A 20,932-nucleotide genomic window follows, 5' to 3' on the forward strand; every position below is an offset into this window, starting at 1 on the left:
GATAGAAACAAAAAAACACACACTAACGACCAGCACAAAAAGGTCCCAGAGAATGCAATTGTCTTTTTGATACGATCCTTTAGCCAACATTTATAAAGATTTACAGATGTACACTATTTTCACTTTCAGCACATTGTACTACCCCTTGTACATCATTACTGCATGACATTGAACACTGTGTTTCCATAATGCCATTCTTCAATCGTCTCGTGCTCACTGTAATGTTGAGCATTTTATGACTGCTTCAATCCATTATTGTTATGGATGCTCTGTATCGTATTATATTTTATCAGGATGCTAAATATGTTTTATGTCAAATAAGCCTGTAAGGCTGGACATTTCTTTATAATATACCTGTATTTTTAATAATTTGCAAAGTGAAATCTAGATTGAAGTGTGTGACACAATGATAATATAAATTTCTTCTTATGTTTCTGTAAAGTGTTCATTTCCATTATAGAATATTATGTTTCATTGTATATGGGGAGAGGGCGGCAGTAAGTGTTGCACTTGTACCCAATCCCATTGTATTTTTGGACGATAAAATATGTTGAAACTATTGCATATATAAATATAAAGCACAGTAAAGTTCTAACACTCAGGCACAATATAGTAATAATTAAATAAGTGGAGTAAGATTGAACACAGTTTTAATTGGCTAGCGCTTTCGTCCGTTATTCGGTTATGGCGAATTTTATTATGGAAGAACATGTAAATAGGCACACTGTGGTATTATAATTTTCATGGCCACTGTTACACTTATTCATTATGGTGAATCAGTTGTTGCAGATGCGATTATAGTGACAAAATTGTTCATAAAATATATCTAGTAACATGCCCACCACTTCACCAAGGCCAAACGGTCCCTGTATATTCCGTATGCTTTGGGACAATTAGACCTTCCATAACAAACACTCGAAGATAAAAGCATAATTTCTCTCCCACTTTTGGATGCGATCGGCCACTGCGTTTATCTGCGTAGTTGCGAGCGCATATTCGAATCACCAGAAATGGCGTAATGATAGAACCATGTTTTATCCTGAAATAAACCACGCTTCGTTTATCATTGTTCATTGCGATTTATCGTGTAGCTATCTTACATCAGGTGTTATTCAATGGCCACATTGGTCTCTTTGGTCACACTGATTTGCTTTTGTATGAATGTTTGCAATCCACATACAATGATGCACTCAGATTAAGGCAGAAGTACCCAATGCATCAGTATCGTTATCGTTATGTTGACTATAACACTGCAGACAGTTTAAAGTGTGTGTGGTACAAAGTCTCATATCTGATAGGAGGGAACCAACTAGAAACCTCGAAGCGGAGTGCAAACAGTGGCAATCATTTCAATGACGGCTGTAACTGATACTGTACTGATAAATATGGCAAATACTGATGTTATCTAACATGCAGTGTAGTGAGTTAATGGTGACAATAAATTGGACATGACTGATTTGAATTATGGTTTTGTGTTTGTTCATTCAAAATACATCCCAATTAAAATTAGGGGATTAAATTGAGGAATCTAGTTCTTTTCAGTCAATCTGCCTACAATCCAGTCTCATTTTTCAGGCGGTATGTACACTGACCGAAAATTTCAGTCACACGCACGCACGCACGCACGCACGCACGCACGCACACACACACACACACACACACAAACACACTCTCTCTCTCATATATGGATATATATGATCCACCAGTGCTACTGATAGTGAGCAGTACAACCAGGACAACAGATACTGATAGCTGCTGAACTAGTTAGTGCACAAACCAGGTGTGTCGGAGGATTCATATACCGGCCTGTACCTGTGACATTAAGGTGTGACGGGAGCAACACTAAGGAGGCGTATTTCTAGCATCCATCAGATAGAACAGGTGGACAGACCGATATCATACCGTCTTAACAACAGCCACACAGGAGAGCCAGTGCACCAACATCTACATGCGATAAAACATCATGTGGAACTGGAACAACGCGTTTATCGTTGTTTTCCTGTATACCTATTGGATTGAGGTATGTGATTGAGATGGCGTTTGTCATTTAGGTTCATTTCAGGATTGGATTCCATTCTTCAATGGTTATATTTTGACTGTTGCTGTCTCATGTGTATCTCTCTCCCCGACAGCCCTGTACCAGCAGCGGCAGTGTGTCTGTACATCTATTGGAGTACCACAAGTCATCAGACACAGGATGCAAGGGAGGGGGATTCTTTTCGTCATCTCCTCCCTGTTCTCTACTGTTCACCTTTTGTCTCAAGGGATTGTCCAATAAAGTGTAGGTAGTTTTATGGTTCAATCTGAAGATAATCATTTATGGAGCTCTATGTATCAATTTTCTATAATCAATTAAATAAATTTAAACTTCCAGTTAATGCTTATTTGATATAGAAATTGACATTGGTGTATATGTGTAATGATGTACTTCATTTCCAATTGAAATGTAAGTCACATGTGACCTTGTGTTTTACTTAACTGTTTAACAGTACAACATTACATCTTTCTTTACATCACATGATGTCGTTCCTACATAATATGTTGTTACAGATACTGCACAAAGATGAGCGACCAATACAAGGGCATACGGGACGTCAAATTTGGGACTACCATTAAAGGCGGAATAGCCAATCCCATCGTCAAGCCGTTTACTACATTACAGGTACATTTAGCGACATTGTCGTCTCGCTTGACTGACGCTATCAAACTCATGATGTCTACATCTATCGCAAACTTTAAAACATTACTGTACTTTAACAACAAAACGCAGACATATTATATACTATGTGTAAATCTGAGCACTAATGACAAGCCACAATATTCATCGTGCAAATACACCTTACGTGGATCACGAATAAAACTGATATTAAAGCGTTGAACGTGTGCTCAAGGTGACACGTAAATATGGGCAGGAGTGTACTTATCTTGGCATGCTCACATTAAACCGGACGACCGCTTCTGTGGTCTAGTGGTAGAGCGTCCGCCCGGAGAGCGGAAGGTCCGGGGTTCGATCCCCGACCGCGTCATACCAAAAGACGTTAAAAGATGGTACTTGTTGTTACCCTGTCTGGCGTTCGGCATTTAAGGGGCTAAAACAAGGACTGGTAGGCTCAGAGTCAGTATACTGTGTCTGAGTGGGGTATTCATGTTAAACTGCGGCATGGTATCTCAGTGAGCTAGCACTATAAATCGGCATCAGTCCGGACTAGTACAAGCAGCCACACACATACATACACGTGCATGCACGTCGCTATATAAGTGCAATAATCTTGGACGCGACTTTAAACCCCATTTCACCTCACCATTAAATCGGAGGTGGGATAGCCGAGTGGTTAAAGGCGTTATTCGTCAGGGTCTAATACAGTGTGATACCAATTTCTGTTGTCCCATAAGCGGCTTAAAACCATACTCACTCACATTGAACCATGTATAACGAGGAAGCATGACTGAGTTGAAACGACATCCTACGCGTGTATCAGTGAACTCCGTACTCAAACATAATCCGTGTGTGTTCAGACAGGCGCTGTGTTTGAGGCTACAGTTGGTGATGACTACTGGGCGACATTCGGCAAACCTCTTCCTCTGGATGACATGACGACACCTCTACCGCCGTCTCACAATGGCACCACCACCACTCTCTCTGACAAAGATGCAAGGTGCGTCACTGCTTTGTTTATTGTTCATAGTTTGTATTCGTGTGTCCTACGTGATACCTACCTCACAAATGCAGGTCCGCCAAACACGGATTGTAACAATAATGCTTTAGACATTCATGTAATTGTCATCACTAATTTGCCTTTTACGCCCTATGGAATCTGTTTCAGCAGATAATCGAGATTTAATATTGTCTGGCGTTGACGTTTTGAGATATTGTGTATTCACGTGGGCTACTGCTATCCTATACTTACTGGACAATCTTCCAATGTAATCAATATTAATACGGCGTGACACCATATTGCAGATTAACTCTGACCATCACTGTGACCTGTGACCCCCACTACTATGGACCCAGGTGTTCTGTCCTGTGTGACCCAGGACCAGCAGATCACTACACGTGTGCCCCGGATGGGGCGAAAAGGTGCGATAAAGGTAGATTACTCCTTCACGTTTTTCAGTGTCACATCTAACTTAAGACAGACATGCCGACAACTGCAGACATACGAATTCCGAGCTCAATATGGCGTATACATGGTACAGTTAATGACCCTGAAGTATTAGTAAAACATTGCTGAAAAAGAAGTTCTCGAATGTTGAACACTCTTTCATGTCTATTATCCTCAGGTATCGTTGAAATGAACGTGACTTTGTGAACAATGAACATATATGTCAAGTAATATGACGCTATACATTTTAGTACCATCATTTTGTTAGTCTACGAGCCTTCCAAAAAGCCTAAACCCTCCGTGGTCTATTGGATAAAGCGTCTGCCCTGATAGCGGAAGGTCGGTGGTTCGGTTACATCCCATTAGTAAGACATCCCATTAGTGAGACACCCATTGTAAGACAGTGGAGTAGGTGGGATTAATTAAACAAACACAGCCAGTCTACCCACTTAACAATGGTCACAGCCCATGATTAGCAGATTAATTAATAAGAGTAGGCCAGTAATTCTGTTTGAATATTCTCAGGAAATAAATGAGTTAGGAGCTAGTAGGAGCTTACTCAAAAAGTTGAGATGCATGTTTTGTTAAAACTTATTTATTACACATATAAATTCCCCCTAGTCTGTGAACATGGTTACAAAAAGGCTCATGCATCATCTTGAAACTGGCAATCACATAAAACCTGACCAAAGTGGCTTCAGGAAGGGACACTCGTGTCTAGATCATATTCTAAGACTGGAAAATGAAATAAAAAAGCCCAATTAAACAGACAATACCTAGCCGCAGTATTTCTGGACTTCAGCAAAGCCTTCGATATGGTATGGCATGACGGACTCCTCTCAAAACTATCACAAAATGGAGTTGAAGGGAACATGGCAAACTTCATAGACAGCTTCCTGCAAGACAGGTCGCTATCAGTTAAAATAGGGAACAATCGATCAGATCCTATGGCACTGGACAATGGCACGCCACAAGGCAGCATCATAAGCCCAACCCTGTTTAATATCATGATCAATGATCTTTTTGACCATGTCAACTCTCCTACCCAAACTTCTAAGTTCGCTGATGACGGAGCAATATGGGTAAAGCACAGAGATATCTCACAAATCAGAAAAAAACTCCAGTCAGCCCTGGACGGAGTAGATCAATGGTGCAATAAATGGGGATTCACCCTTTCAAGTGAAAAAACGGTTGGAGTTCTATTCAAACGCCAGGGGAAAGATGCTATGATACCCCGTGTCTCCATAAAAGGCAAACCCATCAAATTCGAAAAATCTGCAATATTTCTTGGAGTTATCCTTGATCAACACCTCACTTGGCGCAAGCATATAGAATATGTGGAAAACAGATGTCAAAAAGACCTGAACGTATTACGGGCAATTTCAGGCACATCTTGGGGCACATCGAGGGACACTCAGCTGGACCTCTACAAAGCTCTTAGCAGATCAAAAATTGACTATGGTTGTGAGGCTTTGAAAAACTCAGCATCAAATACTGTCTTGAGGCGCCTAGACAGAATACAATACAAAGCCCTAATGCTGGCCACAGGCGCAGCGACAGGCACCTCACTAGAAGCACTACAAGTAGAAACGGGAGAACTCCCATTGAAACTAAGAAGAGAGCAGGCAATATTATCGTTCTGGGGACGAACATCAAACCCTTTGGTTAAAAAGATATGGCAAGACAAAAACGCTCGAGATGAAGCCCTAGCTCGAAAAAATCCCTCACTAAAGCCATCTGGGATATTAGTGCATGATCTCATTCGAAGTCACAATTGCGATGACATTCAGCCTCCAGAAAGTCATTACAAAGGGTTACACCCTCCCTGGACTTTACAAACTCCCAAAGTTGACACTGCTTTAACATCAGAAGTCACTAAAAGAGAAAACCCAACCCTACTACGATCAGTAGCTATCACTAAAATTCAAACTACCTGGGACAGCTGGGCCCATATATACACTGATGGATCCAAGAATCCTATCAACAACAGTGCTGGTTACGGGATCCATATCCACAGCTCCAAGCCCCAAGCACATTCAGTTCGCTTGCCTGATGGTCAGCCAGTATTCACGGCTGAATTGGAGGCAATTCATCATGCACTCAAACTCATACCGGAACTCCCGGAAGCAAAGGCAGTCGTCCTATCAGACTCGCTAAGTGCACTTCAGGCCATCAGTGGGAGAAACTCAAACTCCAGGCCAAACACAGTCAACAATATTCTATACGAATATACAAAACTATCGGACCAAGGGCAACAGGTGGAGCTGTGTTGGATCCCCTCTCACATAGATATTCATGGAAATGAAAAAGCAGACTCACTGGCGAAGCTAGCTCTAGACAAAGCGGATATAGAGCCTATTCCCTTTAGTAAACTAGAGATAAAAAGCAAAATCAAAGCCTCCATAGCAAAAAGATGGCAAGCCCAATGGGACGCAAGTAAGATCGGCAGATGGCTATACAAAATTCAACCCAAGGTCCAACAAAAGCCAAACTCATACTCAAATGAAAGGAAAATTGAAACTGCTATCTCACGCCTCAGACTTGGTCACAAAAAGCACTATGACAAGGTTTGTTCATCTTGCAATCAGGCTGAAACCATTGACCACCTGTTACTAGAATGTCAAGACCATGCCCCAGACCGGGCTAGGTTAAAACAAGAATTGCAGTTAGATCCGCTATCTGTCATAGATCTCCTAAAGCCAAGAGATGCAATAGCGAAGGCCAAACTAACTCTATTTCTGAGAGATGGACAGCTGCTCGAACGTATATAAACAGAGCAGCCACGGATAAAAATGAAATCATATCAATATAAGAAAAAAGAAATCATATCAATGCAAAAACAATAATTATGTGAACACCGAACTCACAATAGATATGTGAACCCTTCTCACACACAGGAGTCCCAAAGAGGGACAGGTCAGCCGAAATTGCCTAGGCAGAAGGCGACCTCTTAAACACCTAATGCAACAACAATGCAACAACAACGAACATTTCATGCACAATCATGGCAGGGTTGCAGCAGGTTGAGTTCATTACCAGTCAAAGAGGTACTCTCCAGGTCCCCTTTCAGTGATATCTTCACTACAAGAACAAAGAGCTGAGTTGAAGTCGACATTGCAGCACCCTGGAGAGAGACCCATGATGGTGAGCGGTTTCTGCTTTTTGCCGACGGTGAAGAAGACAAGATGCTGGTATTTGTAACTGATGATCAGCTTAGAGTCCTCCAGTCAGCTTCCATTGTCTACATGGATGGTACTTTCTCCGCCTGCACAGATCTTTGGAATCAGCTTTACATACTGCATGCACGGAAAGGAAGCTAAACCTATCCCCTAGTCTACGCATTGATGCCTGATCGTCGGACTACAACTTACCAACGCCTCTTTGCTCAGTTGAAGGTCCACATCCAACATCTACTGAACCAACCATTCAACCCAGAGACATTCCAGGTGAAGTTGCTGCATTAGAGCCCTCTGGACAGAGTTTCAAGGTTCAGACATCAAGGGGTGTTTCTTCCACTTTACCCAGGCGATTTTGCGGAAAACACAGGAGCTTGGTCTTGCTGTTGGATACAGAGATAACCCCCTTGTGGAACAGTGGATCCGACGAGCTGCTGCCTTGCCTCTGCTGCCTCTTCAACAGGTTCAGGATGCATGGATTGACGCCATGAACCAGTCTCTCGATGTACCGAATGCTGACGAATTCAACGACTACATAGTCACAAACTGGGTTGATTATGAAGCCAGATTCCCTCTTTCACTGTGGAACCATCACCAGACATTCGGCCCAAGTACCAAAAACAACCTGGAGGGTTTCCACAGTCGCCTCAATGCATCACTGAATCATCGTCATCCTAATCTCTACAGGTTCATCGAGATCATCAAGAAGATTGAGAAATCTGAGAAGACCAAGCTATCTCAGTTAGACCTAGGTGCAGCTCCACCAGCAAGAAAGCGTGTGTACAAGGAGATTGACAATCGACTTTCCAGACAGAAGGATCGGCTATCCCAGGGTGTCAAGACACCACTCCAGTTCTTGGATGCCGTTGGCAAACTTCTGAAGATGGATTAAGGTTGTGTCAGTGTGACAACCTCGATGTGAACTGTGATGTGAATTGTGAAATTAACTTTAACTGAACTCTAAGTGGCGAATATTTTAAAACAATGGATTTAAGGGATGGATGAATTAAAATGTTGAATGAAATAAAGTAAAAGAGGGTATCAAGCATCTTGAGTCATTTCTTTTGTCTATAATAAGACAAGTCCATTTTCATGATAGGGGTTAATTACCTGATTAACATGTGCAACCAGGTATGACATTGTTGTTTTAAGGTGTCTCACAACTGGGCTGTCTTACTAATGGGAGGAGACCGGTGGTTCGATCCGCGGCCGCGTCATAGTAAACTATGTTGTTTTCCTACCTTGTGCTCGGCATTAAGGGGAGGAAACAAGAATTGGTCGTCTCGGAGTCATCATAATGTGTCTTAGATGAGTATAGATGTTGAACTGCGAGATGGTATCTCAGTTGGTTAGCACAATAAAAGGGGCATAAATCAGGGCATAAATCCAAGCAGACACATGCATGCATGCATTTCTCTAGAAAAGTGCAATACTCGTGAGAGCTACCTGAGAAGCACAATTCTCCTCACCTCCTTACCACTAAGTCTTGGTCTCCAGTAAGGATAGCTTGATTTGATTTTGCTGGTTGTGGTCGAAAGCCAACTGCTAATTGTAGTTTATAAGTCTCACTCTCTATATATATTATTTCACTCTATTTTTCATATTAATTCTATGATTTAACTTTGTTTTATTTATTCTAAACTTTATTTAGGGTCATTTACGGGTAAATATTTATTATTTAAAAATGTGCTCCCATCTTCTCTGTTTCCGATGAGCTGTAAAATCTAGAGTCACTGGCTCTTGGACAAGGTCTGGCTCAACAAGTGTCATGTCATTCAGCTACAGAAACTGAAATTAATTTTAATTTCGTATGTCCTGCTTATTGTGATCTAAGAAGAATGTTTATACCAGATCACTATCTGTCAAATTATCCTGTACCTGCTTTTTTCTCTCCTTTCTTTAAAAGATGATGCTGTCATATTAAAACTGGCTATATATGTTAAACATGCAATTTCCCTCAGAAACAAATTGTTAAACATGAGTATATACTTATTTTGTAACTCTTTTGTATATGGGCTGGAGGCCTTACATACAATATATATCTTTGTCTTTGACTTTAATAAGTCAATCTCAGAGCTGTGCATAGGAGTAAATCAATGTTAAAGTAGGTAATTTGCTGTCATCTTAGTGATTATTTCGTGAAACAGAATACATACATGTAATAAACATTCAATAATCTTATGACTTTATTGTCCTCTGTCAACTGAAAGTGTGCGCTATATTTATTATCAAGCAATATAAGGAAAGTTGAGAAACCGAAAACTACAGTTGCCCATCTCGACATGTCACGTGTTTGTAACACAATTTTTCAAGTCATCATTCAACCTTCAGTGAATTTATTTCGTATTGGATAGAGATGGGTATTATTAATGAAACCAGAGACCTCATGATACAAATCTTTCTAAATCTAAAATATTACTAATAATGTAAATACATAAGAATGAATAATTTCAGAGATAAATCAGAAACTGAAGTGAGCACATTGTTAGTGTTTAAGATTGGTAATTTAGCATCTACCGTCATTAATCAAACCAGATTTGTCATCGTTGGCTGAAAGGCTAAATATATATATTTTAGCCACAATATTTGAAACATATGCAATGTCTATAAACACATCCCGTTTAGGTCGATAAACCTAATCATACGTTTGAATAGTGTGATCATGTAAGTTGTCAAGAAATGTACTTGCAACCAGATGCCTTCATTGTATATTTCAGGTTATAGCGGAAGTTCCTGCCAACAAACACCTTGTCACAATGTTGCCTGCCTCAATGGAGGAAAGTGTAGAGTAGTTGGGTCAACATTCAACTGTTCTTGTCCTGCAGGATTTAACGGTACACATTGTGAGACAACCCCCTGCACAAAGAATCCATGTCAAAATCAAGGAACGTGTCATTTAAATGGGTCAAAGGTCACTTGTTCCTGTAAACCTGGATTTAACGGCACACATTGTGAGACAACCCCCTGTACAAAGAATCCATGTCAAAATCAAGGAACGTGTCACTATACTGGATCAAAGGTCACTTGTTCCTGTAAACCTGGATTTAACGGCACACTATGTGAGACAACCCCCTGTACAAAGAATCCATGTCAAAATCAAGGAACGTGTCATTTTACTGGATCAATGTTCACTTGTTCCTGTAAACCTGGATTTAACGGCACACATTGTGAGACAACCCCCTGTACAAAGAATCCATGTCAAAATCAAGGAACGTGTCACTATACTGGATCAAAGGTCACTTGTTCCTGTAAATCTGGATTTAACGGCACACTATGTGAGACAACCCCCTGTACAAAGAATCCATGTCAAAATCAAGGAACGTGTCATTTTACTGGATCAATGTTCACTTGTTCCTGTAAACCTGAATTTAACGGCACACATTGTGAGACAACCCCCTGTACAAAGAATCCATGTCAAAATCAAGGAACGTGTCACTATACTGGATCAAAGGTCACTTGTTCCTGTAAACCTGGATTTAACGGCACACATTGTGAGACAACTCCATGTACAATGAATCCATGTCAGAATCAAGGAACGTGTCATTATACTGTATCAATGGTCATGTGTTCTTGTAAATCTGGATTTAACGGTACACTTTGTGAGATAACCCCCTGTACAAAGAATCCATGTCAAAATCAAGGAACGTGTCACATTGCCGGGTCAAAGGTCACCTGTTCCTGTCCATCTGGATTTAACGGTACGCATCGTGCACATGGTTGTGTTATATGTCCCCTCCTCAAAACTTTAGATTATTAGTAATAATTTCACTAGACAACATAGGTTCATATCGTTCAACGTTCTTATACCAATTGTTTTCACGTTGCGTCCTCGGTGGACGCTATTTATATCATTATTATTGTATCTTCCTTTAGGACAGTGACAAACTAACGCTTGTGTTCTTCAGGATTGCACTGTGATACGCCGTCAAACACAAAGAAGGTCACTGCATCGTCGACTCTTGAAACAGCAGGGACTCTTTCACATTCTCCTCCAACAGGTATCAACTAAAGCATCTATATTTGTTTGTTGTTTAACGCCGCACTCAGCAATATTCCAGCTATATGAAGGTGAAAAGACAGCTAAAATGCTTGAACCCTCCATAACATCTACAAGTTTATATATATTATCAATCGTATCCTGCAATACCGGTAAATTACAAGCTGTGTCGCGCCACTTTTAGCACTTATAGAGGATATTATCTTTCGGGAAATACTTCTCACTTCTAATCAGAAAACAGTATTGTGTTTTATGCCAATGCTGTGTTATTTGAATGTGCATGTGTTTTCAAAAAGGTATGCTCCATGATGTAATGTCCATCGATAGCATAATGTATAGAAATTGTCATACTCACCTTAATTAACTCCTTGGACAAGACCCGTGAAGGTCCAGGTTAGAACTGATCTTCTGCAACACACACTTGATGTAAGGGGGGACAAACATGATCGGTGTTCAGCTTCGCTGACTTGGATGATGCACGATCTCCCTATCTCATTTGTGTAGATCGATAATCATATAGCAATCACCGGATTGTCTGGTACAGACTCGATTATTTACAGATCACCGTCATATTTGCATTTAGTACTAACTACTAAGTGGCTTTATTGCGCGTATCCAAACCATGGACTAATTACTGCTGTTACTCAATAACCCTTGTATCTGAGTCAACCCCCGTCAGCACTCGTTGTATCGAATTTGTTTTGCTCCACTCTTGAAGTTCACCTCAGGGACCTTTACCACTTGTTAAATACCGCCTTCATCAACTCGACTTTCCGTTCCGTGATGCCTCCCAAGAGAAGTGCAGCCATCAACCACAAACTCGTGAGGGGAGCCAAACAGGCAAGGACAGCCGGGAGGCAAATCCAGGGAGTACCTATAGTGCAGGGGGCCACAGCCGATGGTGAGTTGTCGAATAACGGGAGTATCGAAATGACATGTCAACGATTCCCCTCAACAACGCAAGTAACGTGCAATCTGCACAGCTTATAAATGCCACGCAGACAACTAACTCGGGGAGCCAAGTAAACCAACAACTAGAAAAAATATTTCAATTGCTAGAACATTAAACGCCCGGCCCGGTCAGCGCACACCAACAGGTAAGGCATGGTTTCAGTTCACCCGCCATTTCGCCCAACATAGGGAGAATCCCCGAAGCTCATAACGTGGCTGCCAGTGACGTGACTTGGTCAGCCAATCAGAACATAATATACGTGGACTGCCTATTCTTCCGTGTGGATGGAATAGACACACATGTCAAACAACCAGAAAGGGAAACCATGGCGTATGATTCCTCAGGTAAGATCATTTTTAAAACCACAAAGCAGTAACCCAATTGCCTGTCCCTGGCAAGCTCGACTTTAGCTTTACACATTTTCTCGGACATGGTACAATGACACAGAGGGACATTGCCTTGTAAGGTATGCTGGGACTTCAAGTTTTCATGCGGAAAGTTTCCATCCACAATTTTAGTTTTTTTGGCCACCCCAAACAGCTATCAATCCACCTCCCACACTCAAAGAGTGATAAGTACAAAACAGGGGCAACTGTTACCATGTCATCTATACCAGGTCATCCGCTATGTCCCGAAGTCGCCATCAAGCATCCCTCTGGCCCACAACATACATTTGTTCATTCCCCCGTTACTAGGTACCGATTCCAGGCACTCCTTGAAAAGGCCTTGCACACATCAACATAAATACTGCTTGCTATTCTTCTCACTACTTCTGCATAGAGGCGGTCACAACAGCAGCCATGAACGGGGTGCCCAAACACCTCAAACAACACTATTGCAGGTGGAAGTCAGATTGTTACAAGGCCTACATATGCTTACCAACGAATTTTATGCTACACAACTAATTTAAATATTCTATGCACGGTATTTACTACACTTCTTATCGTTTACAGTTTGGATGATGGGCTCCAGCTACATGGCCATGGCATGGCAGTACTTCCTTCTGAAGGGCACCAGTCCAGACCAACTGAGGATGCTATGGCTGGCGGGAGGTGGAATGAGGTGGACAGAGCTTGACACCATCTAGGATGCACAGGTCAAGGCGACAAGGTGCATCCCTAGAGCACCCATCCTTGGCTCCTATTACCTGTGTACGGTCAAGGGCAGCCAACTCTACCTTGACATGGTGGCCTCAATCCTTCGTATACGACTCCAACTCCCTGACACCAGGATCATCATATCCTCAGTGCTGCCAGAGATCCAATACAGATCGAGGAGATACGGAAGAACATTTACCGCGAGCTCGGCGGAACAATGGTGACACATGCCCAGATTAATATTCAGGCTTAGGGCTAAAGTTTTTCATCAGAAACCTTTCCTGGGTTACCTGCTTCTCAGTGGGAAGCTTTCTTTCCCGACTTTTCACCCGTGGAATAGTAAATAGCTTACGTTGGGCAACCAATTGCCACGTACAATGGGAGAGAACGGGGCATAATCGGCGACATTTGCGTAATCAGATTTTCTAAAATAAAGATGCTAACGGTATTTCATTGACGTAGTCGTTTAATATCCATGTATTATGTATACAATTTCGTGATAACAGTGAGCTGACATGAAATATTAACGCACTGTTGAAAATGGTGTGTGTGTGTGTGTGTGTGTCATTGTTTACATTTCACCGATGTGACGATCATTTTCGAGTCTCGAAACAGCTTAAATAATGTTTTCCTTCACTAAAAGTAACGTTATTCTCGTGGCATATACATTGCAAGAGCATTCATGAGAAATCTAAGAAAAAAATTTAACCACCCGTTCTAGAGTTTTTATATAGTAATGTTTGTTCGACTAGTGGAGGCGGCCATTGTGCAGTCATTGCCTGGGTCAGTGTACGTAGCGCCAGCGCAGCATACCCAGGGAACCAGGCTGCGGTAGCTGCTTTTGCTATCATAGGGGCCGGGCAGCAGTAGCTGTCCCAGGCCAGAAGCGGTAGATGCTAATCGCCGTTGGCAATGCTAGTTGCCATGGCAACTGTAGCTTTTTATTATACCCAACCAGTAGCCCACTAGTACCTGCACACTCTCGGCCATTTAATCCTATCTCATCTCGTGTTTTTATTATAGGCAAGGGCATCCACAGTTTGGTGGCCCATGCCTCCCCATTGGCATATCAATCGATAAAGCTGGCATATTGCTGATAGCGGCGTTAGGAAACAAACAAACAAACAAACTTTGGACATGGTAATTGTGGAATAAGTAAACCACAAACCTATTGTAAAATATATTACTACCAACTGGCCCGAATCTTGTATCCTGTATGTTTTGCTTCTGTTTTGCTTCTGTTTTGCAGGTTGTCCCCACAACATCAGTAACTGTGTGTTCGCGGAGTGTCCATATCCGAACCCTGCGCGATGTGTGCGTTGTCAGGCTGGCTACACACAGGTTGAAGGAAGATGCATGGGTCAGTTAAAGAGGAAATTTTATACGAAATGCAATTTACGAGTTTGTAGAAACGTTGACAAAATGCAGCTCTCCATCGAGTACTCCAGGGGTACTTGCATAATTAACCATGCAGTGTTGTGTCCCTTATATGTCAGGGTCAGCTGAATTTATGAATTCAATGTAATGTGTGTTGTATTATGAATTACATCCGTCACTTTCGGGGTGCACGAGATTTACGAGCTGTATGGACCTTTACAACATGAGATAAACTCGTCTGTATCTGTTCACTAGTACAGAAACTTTTCGGTGAAACATATTTATGTAACAATATCATATCTGCCGCCAGTGGGTTCGGAATGGTAACGTAAGGTGAGGTGAGGTGAAATGGGGTTTAACGTCCCGTCCAAGAATATTGCACTCATATAGCGACGTGCATGTACGTGTGTGTGTTTGTGTGGCTGCGTGTACTAATCCGGACTGATGCCGGTTTATAGTGCTAGCTCACTGAGATTCCATGCCGCAGATTAACATGAATATCCCACTGAGACACAGTATACTGACTCCGAGCCGACCAGTCCTTGTTTTAGCCCCTTAATGCCGAGCGCTAGACAGGGTAACAACAAGTACCATCTTTTAACGTCTTTTGGTATGACGCGGCCGGGGATCTAACCCCGGACCTTCCGCTCTCCGGGCGGACGCTCTACCACTAGACCACGGAGGCGGTCAATGGTCACGTAACATGTGAAGAGGGTCATATAACGTTTTAGTGTCCGTGAAGGTGTCCGTGAAGGCGGACAGGCTTGTATGGGATACAAGACTGGTAGTGCCTAACCAGGTAGCTGCATTTGATAGTGATCAATGATTACTAATGTTTCAGCCTGTCCATCCCGAACCCCCATCCTGCACTGTGAGGATGAAGCATCATCCGGGTGCCTGTTCAGGTGGTGCCGTAGGTGCGAGCAGGGATTCTACCGGGAAGCTTCTGCTTGTGAAGGTTTGAGTTCCTTGTAAACTGTTTTAACCCTAACACTTCCTATCATCTACAACTCTCATAACATACATGTTGACACGCTTGTTATGACAAACCAACTTGACCATATCTCTTGATATCCAATACAGTCTGTCCCCGTCTCCACGCCGGATGTCGGGATCACGTCTGCTCCTCCACTGATGACGTCAGATGTGTCAGTTGTCATCCGGGCTTCTTCCTGGCTGGAGGCTACTGCAAAGGTAAACAATATGTTGAACCCTCATCTTGTGTTCATATTAAAATTAATGTAATAAATATACTACCTTAACACCAATGCCGTCTGCTCTTTCAGAATGCCCTTCCCCAAACCCAACATGCGACGAAGTCATCTGTAGTGATGCCAATGACGTGACATGCACCAAGTGTAAAGATGGGTACTTAGAAGTAGACGGACAATGTATTCGTGAGTCATTTCAGTGGAAACACAACGTTATTCTTAAAAGCCTGTCCTGATATCTCATAAGGCTTAGAGAACTTGAGTTGGGTTCAACACCGCTTTGAACTTTGAACAATTCCCCCGTTACATCACGGTGTGTCAGTTTACTCTCCGAGGACAGCCGAAGTGATGCAGGTTCCAGACGTTTATTACTTTGGTGAAACCCACGAGCACAGGTATGGTGCTGTCAAACCTAAAAACCTTATCCGGGCTTACCGGAATTCGAACCCACGGTCATAGGTTCCTGGCTTGCCCAAGGGACGCATCTCTGCACTGTGAATTGCGGCGCCTTAGTCCACTCGGCCACCCGTACCCCCGCTTCGATGAGGATACATTGTATCGTGTATGTTTCTAGGTCAATAACCGATATTTTTGATATTTTTCTTTTTGAAAGTGAATATGCAAGAATATTAATGAAAACACTTCGCGGGGGTGATTCCACGATCGCAAGCTCTTCTGTTTCCCGTTTTCTCTTGATACGTTTCTGTCAGTGTGTCCGTCAACGAGTCTGATCCCTGACTGTGTGGACGTCGTCAGAGACGGCTGCTTCAAACACTGGTGTAGGAAGTGTGCACCTGGCTTCTTCATCAGCGGAACAGCTTGTGATGGTAAATATTCTTATCATTTTGAGCTTCATCAGCGTAACAGCCTGTGATGGTAAATATTCTTATCGTTTTGAGCTTCATCAGCGTAACCGCTTGTGATGGTAAATATTCTTATCATTTTGAGCTTCATCAGCGGAACAGCTTGTGATGGTAAATATTCTTATCGTTTCGAACTGTCCTGCATGTGTTATGAATGCTACGAATGTTGATGTATGTAATGATATTAATTGCATAGATCTTTTTTTCACTTCTGTTGAACAATATATGACGTCAACTCCAGAAAACAACAAACCTCTGGAACAGACCCCTCGATCGTAAAAGACAAAAAAACCCAGTAAAACCTGAATGAAAACTAAACTATGAGCATTATCTATGGAAGAATGAATGAAGTACTTCCAGTGCATTAAGATCTCTCATGAAATATCACGTTAATTGTATAATCCACGTCGTCTGCACCTTTATGCTCTCTGTGGCGAATAATAGTCTATACCATCTGGTGTTCCTTACGTTAAGTCGTTAAAATGTTACATTAAGCCTGGAGATGTGTGACTGCAAAAAAGCATAGATTACTTCTTTAACTTTCCAGAAAGAGCCAATGACTATAATTTCTATGTTCATTCTGAACGTGTCCATTCTTTCAGTTTGCCCCCTACCGGATGTGGGCTGTGAGCTGGCGGAGTGTCATTCCACCCAAGACTCGCAATGTGCCAGATGTTTCCATGGCTACGACTTACAAGGTGGAACGTGCAGTAAGTAGTTTGTATCCCATAGCTCGAGTGTATTGTCTGGTTTGGACGACAACCATCAGTTTTATTCGTTATGAATTGAAAGCAAATACCAATGTGTACGCTACAAGTAAATTGATACTTTGCGTGCGGTAAAATGTAATCAAATGAGTTGAAATGTGTCAACATTGCGGAAAAAAAGGAATTGTGAATTTGAATATATTGCGTTAAATGGTAATAACTGCGATCAGTTATCATAAACACTGCAGCAAATTGTGACATGTCAAATGGTAGATCGCTATTGTGTTAGTTTATTCACTTTTTGTTCCGATCACATTAATTTAGCTTTTTAATTTCTAATTTCCTTTACAACAGGTGGACATTTTGTTGTATATGGAGTAACAAAATATGTGTTAAAATATTTTGTTCGCTATACTTTGCTGGCACAAGTGCTACTCATACAAATAAAAGAAACAAAACCCTTTCGATATTCCTAAGAAATCTCTGCTAAAAGCATAGTCGAATGTACGATTCCGACTATATCATGAACATGTGTTTAGGAGTCAAGATCTAAAGTAACCTAATAGAACCGCTCTGTCGTGTTGTTTTGTGTCTTGATGTTTTGAATCATAGAGTGAGTTAATATTCAAAGTCACATCGGCAATATTTCAGCGATATCGTGACTGTTGTCTTAAAGCCCAAGATACCTGTGTAAGACTAGTGGTGTCACTGTTGGGGACGCCTGATACTGTGTGGATATCTATTAATTTATAAACAGCATCTAGTAGCACTACCTGACTCAGGCTAATATCCATCTATGTCTGTATGTTTCTGAATTATGTCTACTTTTGCAAATCGATTTCTCCTATCAGACTACTGGTGTCCTTGGTGAACAGGACGAAGGCATGACAAACTGGTCATGTTGTTTCACCTCCGCCACATGTCCACATGATTTAAATTTCATAAAGATTGAATCTAAAGATAACCTCTGAATAATTAGGATTTAACTTATTTTCAGATAACCACTACAGTCAAATATAACCCACTCCATTTCAATAGGTCGTGTCCTGTCCAGTTGCACAACAAATATATTTCACCTTCTTTACCATTTGAAAAGTACGGAGCGGAGAGATTGCTATATTTCACACTTTCCATATTATAATGTTTGATTTTAGTAGAGATTTGTTCTGATTATGAAAATACTTTCTTTACTGAAAATAACATAACCTAGAACCTAGTGGTGTAAATATCAGACAGTGAAGAACCAGTCTCAATCATCTGCCGAAACAGATTCCACCAGCAGCAAAAAGGCGGTGAAAATTATATGAAGGATTACAAAAAATCGGTGAAGACTCAAGGTGTTAGCGAAAGGGGTAATAGCCATGTTCTCTCTTATCGGTAGCACTCGCAACTCACACAACTTCAATGAAAGAAGTAAGAGTTTCTTTGCCTGACGCGGCACAGCATTACAGTCATGTGACGGTGACAATACATTCCTAAAATTATAAGATTAATTCAACATTAACGCCAACAGTGCCTGGTATACATATATACAATATGTATGTATGTAATTTTTTGTTTTGCTTTGGATTTGTAGAAGATTATTCAAACTTTATAGGTACACCGATATTTGGCTAAATGGTTGTTTGTTATAGCTGACTGCAGACAATTGAAATTGGAATTATTTTTTTAACCATTTGTTAGTTACCACACACATAATGAACATAAAAAGAATGGGTTAATTATTAAAAATAACTTTATGGTTATCATCCACCTTTCCGTAACTTGATTGGTTGGTTGGTTGGTTGTTTAACGCCGCACTCAGCAATATTCCATCTATATGACGGCGGTCTGTAAATCGAGATTGTACCAGACAATCCAGTCATTGATATAATGAGCCTCTATCCACGCAATTGGGATCAATGACATGCATCAACCAAGTCAGTGAGCCTGACCACCCGATCCCGTTAGTCGCCTCGTACGACAAGCATTGTCGCCCTATACGGCAAGCATGGGTTGCTGGAGACCCATTCTACCCCGGATCTTCACTGGTCTCCGTAACAAGAAATGTATGCATATGTTCTATTCTTCTGCATTCATTCATTTACCACAGTTTTGTTTTCATTGCATCGTGGTATTACAGTTTACCAAAGGGTTGTTTAAATTCATCCTGGTATTACAGTTTAACAAAGTGCTCTTACAATTCATCATGGTATTACAGTTTAAGAAAGTGTTGTTACAATTCATCATGGTATTACAGTTTAACAAAGTGTTGTTACAATTCAAAACACTTTCTTAAACAATTTAAGTCGTGGGTTTCATCGATCTTCCTTTTTCATTTAGTGATAATAATAATGATATAAACACTCTCGTTTTCATTTAAGCGCATTCCCATGGTAACAAATCAACCACTACCTCAACCCAGTGCGTGGACAGCCCACACGTCAACTGTGCCTCCCTACAGTCATCTCTCAAAGTCTGCTCAGAACCGAGTACGGCGTGTCGCTACTGCCCTCGATACTGCGACATGTGTCACACGTGTACACAAGGCGTGCCTATCATTGGATGATGAAAAAGCGAGTGAGTGAGTGAGTGAGTGAGTGAGTGAGTGAGTTGTGTTTTAAGCTGCTATGCGCAGTATTTCAGTGACATCGCGATGTGCAACTTGATGTGGGGGGAAATCCCGAAGTGATGCATATCTTCAGTGTTTATCAATTTAGCGAAACCAAAGCAAAAAACATGATCAAATAAATAGGAGATTTGAACCAACAATCATAGACTTCTGGCTGGACTCAACTCTGAAAATAAACAATGCAATGAAACTAGGAACACTGGCATTATTAATTACGATGGCTTATTTTGAGAGATACTGTCATTGTTGAGAGCTTTTGATACATTGTATATTAATGTACAATAAAAATATGTATGCAGCAAAGATTATTGTATCAAATGTTTATTTGTGCAGTCATGAATGTGATGATACGCAGATAACACAGTGTGAGTGTGTGTGTGTGTGTGTGTGTGTGTGTGTGTGTTGCGTGCGTCGATGCTCATGATGTCAATCACTGGATTGTCTGGTCCAGACTCGATTACATACAGACCGCCGTCATATAGCTGGACTATTGCTCAGGACGGCGTTAAACAACAAACAAACAAACTATCAATCAAACAAAGTATTCATGATCATGATCCCAATATTACAATAAAAAACATCAAAGTACTCTCTAAAGGAGTGTCAACATAGCAATAACTAATACTAATTTTCAGAAATGACATGCAAGTGTATATCGTATAACTAATGTCCTAAAATATTTCACTTCAAGACCTGACACTACCTCCTTCTTTCGGCTAGGGAAAACTTAATTCAACAATATTTTAAAATACAATCATATGTTTATTATTGGTGAAAGTCATTTAAAGGCAACACAACGTTGTTGTTGTTTTTTTGTATTTATATGTCGTAAAATGAC

At 41.2% G+C, this 20,932-nt stretch overlaps 1 protein-coding gene across 1 annotated transcript; it reads left to right on the forward strand.

Annotated features, from left to right (window-relative positions):
- The first annotated feature begins 1,963 nt into the window (after positions 1–1,963).
- LOC139468914 (uncharacterized) lies at positions 1,964–20,387 on the forward strand. Its single transcript, XM_071251049.1, has 17 exons — positions 1,964–2,020; positions 2,133–2,281; positions 2,551–2,662; positions 3,517–3,656; positions 3,962–4,089; positions 7,174–7,247; positions 7,629–8,144; positions 9,997–10,062; positions 10,902–10,977; positions 11,185–11,277; positions 14,575–14,685; positions 15,544–15,660; positions 15,786–15,896; positions 15,989–16,099; positions 16,624–16,740; positions 17,379–17,486; positions 19,847–20,387. The coding sequence occupies exons 1-17, from the start codon at positions 1,964–1,966 to the stop codon at positions 20,029–20,031; spliced, it is 2,271 nt and encodes a 756-aa protein (XP_071107150.1). The 3' UTR covers positions 20,032–20,387.
- The last annotated feature ends 545 nt before the right edge of the window (positions 20,388–20,932 follow it).

Source organism: Haliotis cracherodii, unplaced genomic scaffold (genome assembly GCF_022045235.1).
Source record: "Haliotis cracherodii isolate W230 unplaced genomic scaffold, xgHalCrac1.p SCAF_2, whole genome shotgun sequence".
NCBI classification, from domain to species: domain Eukaryota; kingdom Metazoa; phylum Mollusca; class Gastropoda; order Lepetellida; family Haliotidae; genus Haliotis; species Haliotis cracherodii.

Bases quoted from the DNA above. Each gene is read 5' to 3' on its own strand.
- LOC139468914 (XM_071251049.1), top strand. From the start codon at position 1,964: ATGTGGAACTGGAACAACGCGTTTATCGTTGTTTTCCTGTATACCTAT. The intron at 10,063-10,901 runs GTAGAGTAGTTG...CCCTGTACAAAG, and splicing joins CTGCCTCAATGGAGGAAAGT to AATCCATGTCAAAATCAAGG. The intron at 15,661-15,785 runs GTTTGAGTTCCT...TATCCAATACAG, and splicing joins GGAAGCTTCTGCTTGTGAAG to TCTGTCCCCGTCTCCACGCC.